The 11918-nt window shown below is 33.2% G+C and overlaps 1 protein-coding gene across 1 annotated transcript in view; it reads left to right on the forward strand.

Moving 5' to 3' along the window:
• Positions 1–11918, forward strand: part of LOC148621394 (A disintegrin and metalloproteinase with thrombospondin motifs 6-like) — a 53907-nt gene that overhangs the window by 40119 nt on the left and 1870 nt on the right. Inside the window, exons 16-24 of the mRNA XM_088575722.1 lie at positions 1494–1735; positions 1997–2132; positions 2410–2536; positions 4040–4259; positions 5483–5629; positions 6270–7295; positions 9366–9536; positions 10101–10247; positions 10770–10920. Coding sequence (XP_088431848.1) covers positions 1494–1735; positions 1997–2132; positions 2410–2536; positions 4040–4259; positions 5483–5629; positions 6270–7295; positions 9366–9536; positions 10101–10247; positions 10770–10920 — 2367 coding nt within the window. The remainder of the gene's footprint in view (positions 1–1493; positions 1736–1996; positions 2133–2409; positions 2537–4039; positions 4260–5482; positions 5630–6269; positions 7296–9365; positions 9537–10100; positions 10248–10769; positions 10921–11918) is intronic.

Raw genomic sequence — 11918 nt, forward strand, 5'->3', positions numbered from 1 at the left:
TTCATTTTGTAGCACCCTCACCCATTGGTTTTTGTTTTTTTTTTGGGGGGGGGGGATGCACTGCAAGCCTTCAGAAATTATGAGAACTAATCTCATATAAATTTGAACTGTTCCCTTGATTATGATACACTGGGACATATAATAAAAATTATTTTACTTACAATAGATGATAGGACAAAGATGTTTTTGACTATCCATATAATTATATTTGTTTTTCCCCTACCTATTCACATATTTGCAAGCTGTTAAATTGTACCTATTCCAATGGCATGTTCCTATTCCTGAGCCCCACCCCACCTCAGTAGGAACAGGATGCATTGACCTAGTAATGCTAGGGATCTTTACAACAACATTTACAAAACAAAACATCTTTTGGGATGTATTTATTGAAAGCTTGAAGTTTAAATCAAATTGAAAACTAGACTGCTGTATTTGCATTCCCACTACAAAAGATATTACTGGATTTAATGAAGTTCATATAGAAATAGTATTATGATTGTTCTTTTATAACAAACAAGCTCAAATTTGAGTCTTATATTGTAATTTTTGGTTGAAATGTTTGTCTTTAATTAAGTTCATTAGCAGAATTAGGGTCATTCAAACACTGTTTTTAATTAGTATTAAAACAAATTTGCACTAATTGACTGAATGTAAAATAATTAATTAAGAAAAAAGATATGTGGTGATTCATGCATGTCAAAAACCCACCAAATTGATGACGTTTATTTTTACTTCAGAAACACTTACTGGGAACAAAACCTGTCTTAGTTTGTCATTTGGTTGTTGCACTTTCGAGATAAAAATGATTGATTTTGTATGAATATGGCATTTTGCAAGAGTTATCGTTCTTGATTTGGTTTCGTTTGGTTGAATTTAGTGGGTGTTGAATGTACAATTTTCTAAAAAGTGCAGATCTGAATGCTGGAATTGTTATTGTTATATGAAAGTATAGCATATGTAGACTGAAAAATCACCATTTGTTTGGTGAAAACTGAAAATAGAGCACCTGCAAAAAATACCTGCTGTACGATAACTGTAACTCTTTATAAATGTTTGATATCATATCAAGATGTGCATGAAAGAATATAAATATTGGTTGGCACTCTCTATGGAAAAAATCAAACTTAAGGAAAGAGACTTTTAGAGATGGGATAGAAGCTGGGGTCATGGGTCAGCTGTAAGGTGGTATTTCTGCATCTGGTTTTAATTGTAATTTATACTCCTTTACAGCTGTATGTTTAAAGTGCAGTCTTTGCCATATACATTTCTGACAACAAGCCAGAGCTCAAGAAAATTTAATGAACTTATATAGTAATCATTGGTATATTAGCCAAACTATGCAAGCCCACCAGTATTTTTACCAGCCATGACAGTTTGGCTAGTGGTAAATTTTGAAGCCTGAAAGTGTGACCTAGAGGTAGAGTAAGATCATGAAAAGAATCCCTTTTTATGGCTTTTAATATTTTTTGTGTATTTCTTTTCATCAAAATCAGGATATGTTGAAGCTACAGTGATACCTAAGAATGCAAGAAATATATTGGTTGAGGAGGTAGCCGAGGCTAATAATTACCTTGCTCTACAGAATGAGAAGGGAGAATATTACCTGAATGGGAACTGGTTCATACAATGGAGTGGCGATTATGAAATAGCAGGAACCACTGTTACTTATGAGAGACACAGGAATAAGGAGATGTTTAAGGCTGCTGGACCTCTGAAAGAACCTCTACGGATTATGGTATACACTTTTTGTGGTTTAAAGCCAAAAGACGAAATTTCATTTTTTGTTTATTTTATATTTAATCACAATTAAAATGCAGATGAAGTTGTGATCCTTTACTTTAATTATCTGCCAATTTAATTTGAATTTAAACTTAGTTTTTAATTAGTATTACATTGTTTTATATCAGCATTTTGATGAAGTATCGAAAGCATTAGGAATGATTATGTTTCTGTCTTATAAAAGATGTACTGGTTTGATATACAACGTTTTTTACAGTTGTTGCTTCAAGGGAGAAATCCTGGAGTACGGTTTGAGTATACAGTTCCTAAACAGAATTCTTCAGACCACAAGAGACCAGAGTTTAAATGGCAATACAAAGACTGGACTCATTGCACATCTTCCTGTGGAGGGGGTAAGTTATTTTTCCATTAATGGTCATATTCATATTATTCTGGGCATGAAAATTGACTTATTGAACCTGTCCTATGGTGGGTTCATAAACTGAACACTCGTTTACATGTACAACATCTTTCATTTGACTTATATATAAGGATATTTTTAATTTTAACAAATTGCAAAAAAAAAAACAAAAACAAAAAACAGAAGGAAATTGTTGGTAAAATTTGTCAAATATAAGCTCAAAAACTTCTCATATTGATCAATTAAAAGGCGTACTTTCATGATCTTAGGAACCCAAAGGTCAGAGGTTGTTTGTGTTGAAAAAGAGGCTGGTGTAGTTGATGATATTTACTGTAACTCTACCTCTAATCCTGATGATAAACAGAGAGTATGTAATGCCCATCTTTGTCCAGCAAGGTAAGTAAAGAGCTGCTTTGAGGTCATGATACATGTAATGGTCAAAGGGGAGTAACTCTACTCAGTCCAATGATTTGTTTCACTGATAACTTGTTCTATTAAATCCAATGTAATTTGTTGGGTAGTGCACCTGTAGTTCTAACCAAATCTTGCACTTGATGAGAGAATAAGTCATCTTATTTTGCTACTGAGAAAAAAATATATTTCATGGAAGATACTGTGCAAAATTCAATAAAAATGATAAATGGGTTGTTGCAGATTGTTCAGATTGCTACCAGGTGGAGGCAGGAGTATCTTTGCCTCATGGCTCTTCTGGATTTTTATTTAATGTGTTTTACTTCTTAGAAAATTTTCCTGATTTTTTATAAGACTCAATTATTCATGTTTTATTTTTATTGTTAGTTCTATTTTGTGTGTACATACTGAACTGACTGACTGGCCTATATATAGACAATAAAGGTAGTCTATTTTTATCTCTGTTGACTTTTTTTGGTCATTAAGTAGCTGTCTTTGTAAGAATCTTGCAAAATCTGAAAAATGTGATACACTCTAAAAAAGGCTACATATTTTTATTTTTGTAATTAAGTTGTTTTATGGGTCTATACTATGAAATGTGTAATTATTCATTCAAATCTGCCTGCTCTTAGGAGATAATCAACATTGAAAATTCAATAGAATTTGTTGTATTTGAGTGTCATTTACAGAGTTATCTCCCTTAATTTTGAAATCTACTGTGTATTCTATATAATTTTTATCTTCTATGAGCATGGGTTATATGAAAAACCAAATGTATATTTCTGGTTACCATTGCATTTCAAACAAAATATGAAAAATAAAAATATGTAGTCTTTTCACCCATGAATCACATTTTGCATGATTCTTAGCTGGAGTTCTTCTTAAATGCTGGAATCTGTAAGAATCAGGCAAAACTAAAAGAAATGATATAACATGCTCAGAAAAAAACTGTCATAGGATACAGTGAGTTCAAAGTAACAGTAGGATGATAAGACTGACAATTCGTCTGAGAATTGTCATAGGATACAGTGAGTTCAAAGTAAAAGTAGAATGATAAGATTGTTAATTCGTCTAAGAACTGTCGTAGGATACAGTGAGTTCAAAGTAACAGTAGAATGATAAAGGAAAAGTGAGTTGTTTCCCTTTGATAATAAAATTACAATGCATTTCATATGATTAAGATCTTGAATATTTGACTGAAAAAAAAAAAAAAATTTCCCTAAGTTAAGTATAATGATCTGTGAAATAAAAATTCATGACAGTTTTATTTTCATATAACCATTCTTGGAGGGAAAAAAAAGCCAAAATAAAACTGCCACAAAAATCTTATGGTTTACAGTAACATTTTGAGTAAGATTTCATCAAAAACTTTAAACTGTTATTTTCCACCATAATTCACCCACTGCCTGATTTTTACAGAGAATAGCATTTAGAATTTTTTTTTCAAACTACATGTTTTTATATAACCAAAACATGCATTATTTACAGATGGTGGGCCGGACCATGGCAACATTGCTCAGTGACATGTGGCAATGATGGCATTCACAGGAGAACCGTGATTTGTGTACGTAGCCTGGGACAGGATGAGCAGATAGCGTTAGAAGATTCTAACTGTGATTATTTGGAGAAACCATCAGAGGCCGAGAGGTGTAGGGATAAAGTTCCATGTCCTGGAAGCAGTGAATGGATAGCATCAGAATGGTCTTTAGTAGGTGTATTCTTACTTTTATAATTCAATGTTATGGTGAAATCTGGCTTAACTGAGCCATGAATAAACTTGACACCAGTTTAGATGTATTTTGAACCTGGGTAAACTGTAAAACTGAACAAATAGGAGGCAGTTGTTTGTAGAGTAGAGAAAGGACTACAATCTGACCAATGAAAACCTGATGCATAGCGATTTTAACACAATGAAAAGTTTAGTGATAATCCAAAACAGAAAACTCGGACATATATGCACCATATTGATGTACCCGGAAGGAGCAAAACTTGCAAATCAGTCTTCAATTTTTAATGCTTTTAAGGATGTTTGCTGGTCATGTTCAGCCACTTTTGTCTGATTGTCCAACTTTTCTGGTTTTATCTATTTCATTGCATTAATATTCTTGCCCAGTGACCCCGCCCCACTTTTCTTTTCATAATTTCATTAAAGACACCTTAAAATGTTATATGGGAAGTTTTTTTATTTCTTTAGTGGTTGTAATAGATAAAACCTACTAAGACAAAACCTATGGAAAATCTAGAGAAATCATTTTCCCGCCAACATTTCAAATGCTTATATCTCAAAACCAAGCACATTGACCCATCTATTTTTTCATCTTATTTTGTTCTAGCATGAAAGATCTTAGGAGATTTCACATCCCTAAGAAATCTTTGTTATTGTTAAGTAGACCAGCAAACATCCTTATCTTCTGAATTTCTGGATAAAAAATAAATCAAGAATGAGTCTTTTAAGGAGGTAGACCTTAGGTAAGGGACATAACTTTTGAAATCAGTGATATGTTTGTATCATTTTCAATTGCACTAATGCCTCTCAAGCTTTCATTTGAAGCAGAATAAAATCAATCCAAGTCAAATAGATGCTTACATAAGATTGATGTAAAATGCTGCATACAAACGTTCCAGTGATTTTTAAGAGTCATGTTCCATACCCTAGGTCTACCTCCTTAAGCCCTTTTACCTGTAACTTGACTTAATGTACCAATGGGAATGTTGGGAATTCTCTTTGGTCACATGATCAAAACAGGACAATTTAGGTTGCCAATAAATTGTAGTTTTTCTCATATTTTGATTGAATGTAAATAGTGATAGGTCCAAAAGTTATTGATATTTGTCATCAAGAACTTTCAATGTTCTGTAAAACAACAGGATTAGCTAGAAATACTGAATACATGTAGATTCAACTTTCTATCCAAAATAAAATACTTTTAGTGTAATGAGAATGTATGTGGCATGAAGTCAAGAGAAGTAACATGTAAAGACCCCAAAATAGGTTGTGATCCAGCCTCTTTTCCTGACACTTATGCCAAGTGTAGTAACATGACCTGTGGCTACTGGGAAGCAGAGGAATGGGGAGAGGTATGTTCATAATAGTAATATTCTTATGTTTTAACTCTAGAGGAGACACTGCTAACTATTGAGTAAATGTTTATTCTCTTGCTTTAGGCAGGAGCCTCCCATTTTTCATGAAAAATTCTACAAGCTCCTGCTTACATGCCCATGCCGAAGTGGGAGATTTGATCACATTTGTTGAACTTTCTCCTGTCTTATTTGAATTTTCAGCTTTAAATTGTAATGAATTACTTCAATTCTGGTCAAAATACAGCATGAAAAATTGGCAAATCTCCCGTTTTGAAATAAGTATGAGAGGGAGATTTCCTGCTTTATAATAGTAAACACTTGCATGTGATTACTCTAGAGTAGACACAGCTAACTAATAAATCATTGTGATATCTTATACTTCATTATATGACATGTAAAAAAAATCTGTGCTTGACTTGTAGTTTTTTCTTTTCTAAAATTGGATAATGTCATTGGTTTTTACTTGAATTCTTATTTGCATATTTACAGAAAAAAAACCTGTAATAACATATTATTTTGATCTACACCAAATTACAGAAATTATGTCCCTGAATCAACAACCTTTTGAAGTCATTATATTCACTTTGTTTGCCAGATTGATTCAGCTATTTACTTTTTTCAAAATTTTTATTTTCAGTGTACAAGAAAATGTGATGGAGGTATGAGAACCAGAATAGTTAATTGTATTGGCAGCAAGTTCTGTGATCTTGACCTAGAACCACCCAATCAGGAGCCTTGTAACACTCATAAGTGTCCAACCACAACAACTGCTACAACGACTACCATTAAATCTACAACAGCACCAACTACTACAACCACTGTTGCCATGACAACCAAGATGGTTGCTGATCCTGTTGATTTATTTGATGTTCCAGAATTAATAGATGCTAACAATATTGGAAATAAAAAGTTAGATAAATCTGTATCTTTAAAAAATATATTTGAAGAGAGTAATTATAATTTGGTATCGGATTTAGAAACAGATGCATCACTTGTGGAGGAAATTAACCTAGGTGAAGGGAAAATAGTCAAGATTCATGAAGGTGGAGTTAGCAGTGAGAAAGAGAGAAATATGAATAACATCCTAACAGAGATGAAAACTTCTGACCTTGAACTTTTGGTTAAAGCAAATGCTGAAAACAGCACCAATGAAAATAGCTCTTCTACAGTTGGTATTGATCAATCTATTGGTAGTAGTTCTATAGATATTGATGTAAAAGAACTTGGCAGTAATGGTTTACAGGATGATGAAAGGAAACAATCTGAAAACCTACCTGAAGATGTTAAAAATTCAGACAATCAAACAAATATTGTACACAAAGTTTCTATTGAAGAGGGAGGTCAAATTCATGATAATAAAACAATAATTATTCCTCAAGTAGAGGAAGAAGAAGCAGTTGTAGATATCGATGATCAGAGTCAGACTGGAAATGACAAACAACATCATCGACCTGACGGATTTAACAAAATTGGAGAAGTAAAAAAGATTAAGGAAAATGTAGATATAAAAGAGATTGGACCTGGGAGACTTCCTGGTGGGCAAGGGAGACCATTACCTAATCTTCTGGATGTTAATGACCTCCTCGGAAATGTACATTTACCTGGAGATGAGAAAGACGTTGTACAAAACATTGCTGATTGGTCAGTTGGGGAATGGACAGAGGTAAGTTAATTCAATCTCCCCTTTTTAGCTCAACTCACCGAAGGCCAGGTGAGCTATTGCCATCTATTGGCGTCCGTCGTTGTCTTTCGTCGTTGTCGTTAACAATTTTTCAAAACTCTTGTCCTCTGACACTACTGGACCAATTAGAACCAAACTTGGTATTAATGTTTCTTGGGTTATCCTGTGTAGAACTGATGTGGGGATTTTTGATCCGCCGAAAAACATGCCTACTGTCAGGAAAAATAGAACCTAGGGGTCAGACAGTAGTTTTTCGCATTTACCTCCAAAACTGTTAGGTTTAGCTAAATTCTGACGTAAGGGTAAAAGTGTTCAGCATTATGAGATCTATCGGTGGTCAAATTTTCGTTCTAATCCATGTTAAACCATGTTGGAGTTATTGCCCTTTTCAACATTTTTTGCTATTTTCAATGTTATTTCTTTAAACTCTTCTTCTCTGACACTACTTGACAAATTGGAACCAAACTTAGTATGACCGTTCCTTGAGGTGTCCTGCATAGAACTGATGTGGGGATTTTTGATCCGTTGAAAAACATGGCCACTGTTACTAAAAATAGAACCTAGGTGTCAGAAAGAATTTTTTTAGCTGACCTGGCCAAAGGCCAGGTTAGCTATTGCCATCACTTGGCGTCCGTTGTCGTCCATCATTGTCATCGTCCGTCGTCGTTGTTAACAATTTTTCAAAACTCTTCTTCTCTGAAACTACTTGACCAATTTGAACCAAACTTGGTATGAATGTTCCTTGGAGTATCCTGCATAGAATTGATGTGGGGATTTTTGATCCGTTGAAAAACATGACCACTGTTACTAAAAATAGAATGTAGAGGTCAGACAGTAGTTTTTCTCATTTAACCCCAAAACCGTTAGGTTTAGCCTAATTCTGACTGGGTAAAAGTGTTCAGCATGATGAGATCTATCTGCATTCAAATTTTCATTTTAATCTATTAAGCCATGTTGGAGTTATTGCCCTTTTTCAACATTTTTTGCTATTTTTAATGTTATTTCTTTCAAAACTCTTCTCCTCTGACACCACTTGACCAATTGGAATCAAACTTACTTTGAATGTTCCTTTGGGTATTGTGCATAGAACTGATGTGATGATTTTTGATCCGTCGAAAAACATGGCCACCGTTACTAAAAATAGAACATAGGGGTCAGACAGTAGTTTTTCGCATATATCTCCAAAACTGTTAGGTTTAGTCAAATTCTTTCTATTGCTGAAATGATCCTTATTATTAGTACTGCAAAAGTCCTCAGGGATAAAATTTGTCAGACAACTCCTTGTTAGAGCTATTGACCTTGAAAGGGGAAAAATGACTATGATGGATAGAAATAAACTTTCAATCGTTGAAATGATCCTTATGATAAGTCCTTCCAAAGTCTTCTTGAGTCAAAATAGTTGGACAACTTCTTGTTAAATTTATTGCCCTTGAAAGGCAAAATTCAACCAGGTGAATGATTCATGCTCCTGGGAGCCTCTTGTTTAAATATTTGTTATTTTTTTGTTAATTTTTATATTTTGTTAAACCAAGAAATTGTAAAGGAAATCAAATTTAATGCATTATATTAAATTACTGAACAGTTTCATGTAACTCGGTAGGTAGTGAGAAAAGCATATGTAGTTGTGTAAGTTACTGGGAAGTTCTGATTATTTTAATTTTGTGGAGGTTGGACCCTTGCGCCACAGATTTTAAAAAATACTTAAGTCAAAGAATATTCTTAAACTCCATGGTAACATCAATCAAATTCTTTGAAAATTGATGACATTACAAACAGTTATGAATTTTCTCAGACTTGAGTAATTTTTTAAGTTTTGTGGCGCTGGGGCCAGGTGCCATTAAATTGATAAATTTTCCAATTTTTACTAAAGAATTAGCTTGATTAAGGATAACTTTTATTTATGGGTTGCATTAACAATGAAAACTACTAAAAAAATGGTATCCTCAAAAGTAGTTCTTTTATAGTATATGATTTGTGTTAATAATCCTGTTGCTTATGTTATTCTAATTTAGAATAGTACCAGGGAATTATATGTAAATACTTGTTTTGTAGTGTTCTCGGCTCTGTGGATATGGCGTACAAACACGTTCAGTTGTTTGTGTTAATACAACAACCCAAAAAGAGGTCAACGAAGAGAAATGTGACATTCTTACCAAACCTTCTGCTATCAAATCCTGTATCATTGAGAAATGTACGGACTGGAAAACATCACCATGGAGTCAAGTGAGATTTCATTAAACTTTTTTCAATCTGATTCCATGTACATTAATTTTTGCATTGTCACTCATCAATCTGCATCTGGTAGTCATATGATAATTCTTGTAGTAATTTTTATTATTTCCATCCCAAGATTCATAGGGTGAAGGAATCTTGGTACTTTCTCAATCCTTGCTTTTTATTTCAGCAGAGCTAAAATTATAGAAGAGGTTGATACCAGTAGCAAAAAAAAAAAACAAAAACGAAACTTATGTTGGCATCTATAATCATTATTTTATGTAGTATTGTTTTACCTACATGGCTATGCAGACAGTGTTGCAGGCCTGTCAAGTCTCATGCATTTTAAATCTGATTTGGCGACATTTTCTTTTGATCTATCGTTTTTTGCCTTTGATCTTTCAAATATTTGCTAAACCTCCACATTTGCTTCTTGGAAGCTGGATAGCCCTGGAGTTCTTTTAGTCATGTTGCATCATTGGTCTTGGCATTTTTAAAAACAAAATATATATATATGTATATGTACAAGTATGTAGTAGCTATGAACTTATATATTTTAATAATTATTTGCAGTGTTCATCTACATGTGGCTTTTCTGTTCAGAAAAGGACTGTGAATTGTCCTGAAAAACATCAGTGTGACCCAGATCAAAGACCAGCTGATGTACAAAAATGTAAAGTTCCTGCATGCCTGTCATGGATTCATGGCCAGTGGAGCCAGGTATGGAATATATGATGTATTTATCAGGGTTGATTTTTTTTCTGCTTTTTAGGGGAATTCTGCGAATTGAAATTCGGATTTTACTATTACAATTTCTTTTTCTTACTGTTGATTTATTTTCGATTTTACAAATTTTCGCTTTGTTTGATGACCTTGTAAAATCATCCTTGATTTATTGACCTTGGAATGACAGTCAAGGTCATTTACCAAATTGATTAGAATTTTTATTTCCTACTATCATGCATTATCAACATGGTATATTTTATCCTAATATTCAGTGGAAAGTTTTATGAATATGCATTCTATTCACAGTAAATAAGTAAAAAAGAGTTAATTGATATATGATATCAAACATACTGCATACTTTACATGTTCTTTCCAGGTATGCACATAGAACATTAGTATACTGACCCTTTCCCTTGCTGTAATATCTCAATCTCTCTTCCAAGATTCATCCATACCCTCTTTTAATTTCCATGTATATAACATGATTATTTATGAAGCCAGTTTTTGCTGTTATAGTGTTCCCAAACCTGTGGAGGTGGACAACAGATACGATTAGTAGAATGTGTCAATATGACATCACAAAGGATTGCCATTGGTTGCCCTGATTCACTGAAACCAGACGAGAGCAAAGGCTGCAATATGGATCAGTGTCCTGATCAAGAACTTGGTAAGAATGATAAAATATTAGACAGGATATGTGATATTCAGAATTGTTGTTGCTAAGTACTGGGCATTGACCCCTGTCACCCCAAATTAAATAGTTCTGATGTAGTTAAGTGTAAGTGTTTGTAAGAATCAGAAACATGGCTGTCAAAACCCCACCAATATGATAATATAATTTCACTCAAGGATTCTTTCTTTATTTGAAAAGACCATTATTTGATCTCTGCATCACTGGATTCACTAAGAAATTGTTGAATACAATCTTAGAAAAATGAGGTTTTTGACAGAGTTATCTGCCCTTGAAATGTTCATTTTCAGCACATTCAATGAAATTGTAACTCAATGGTCCAGCCCAATATTGAAAATCTTGTCTGTTTTCCTTGATTCTGATGGTGCAAATAGTCAAATTACACTTTCAAACTTTCCATACCATGTTTCTATGGCTGCCTGATTCTTACAGGGACTGACACTTAAGAACGTGATCTGTAACTCTGCCCATAGATTACTTAATTTATGAATAGAAGAAGGTATTTTTTCTTTAAACATTAAGAAATTCATGTATTTTCCTTCATAGATCAAAAGTGGGTTTTTTAATTATTATTTGTTTTTGCTATATTTGTGATGGATGTTGATACCTGAAAATAAAACATTACAATTGTTACCCATTATTGTGTTATTCTTCTGAAGGCATGTGTATGGTTTATTTGGGAATCACAAAAGTACATTATGCAAAAATAGACTTCCTCATTATTTTCAACTAAAGTGCGAAATTTTCTTACTACTGAAAAATAAAAAGACCAAAAAACAAAAAACAAAAACAACAAACAAACAAAACACTTGTATGGTGTCAAAGGTCGGAGACATGTATGAAGTATCCTAATATATATGGTAAAGTCAGATTTTTTGTAATGTTTACACAATTGCATTAATTTGAAATGAGATAAAGATTTGTAGATAAAATATCAAGGGAAATATTTTAAACTTAAGTAGCTCTCCAGATAA

This window comes from Perna viridis, chromosome 3 (genome assembly GCF_037379345.1).
Source record: "Perna viridis isolate PV_CMFRI_1.1 ecotype Kerala chromosome 3, ASM3737934v1, whole genome shotgun sequence".
Classification (NCBI taxonomy): Eukaryota; Metazoa; Mollusca; class Bivalvia; order Mytilida; family Mytilidae; genus Perna; species Perna viridis.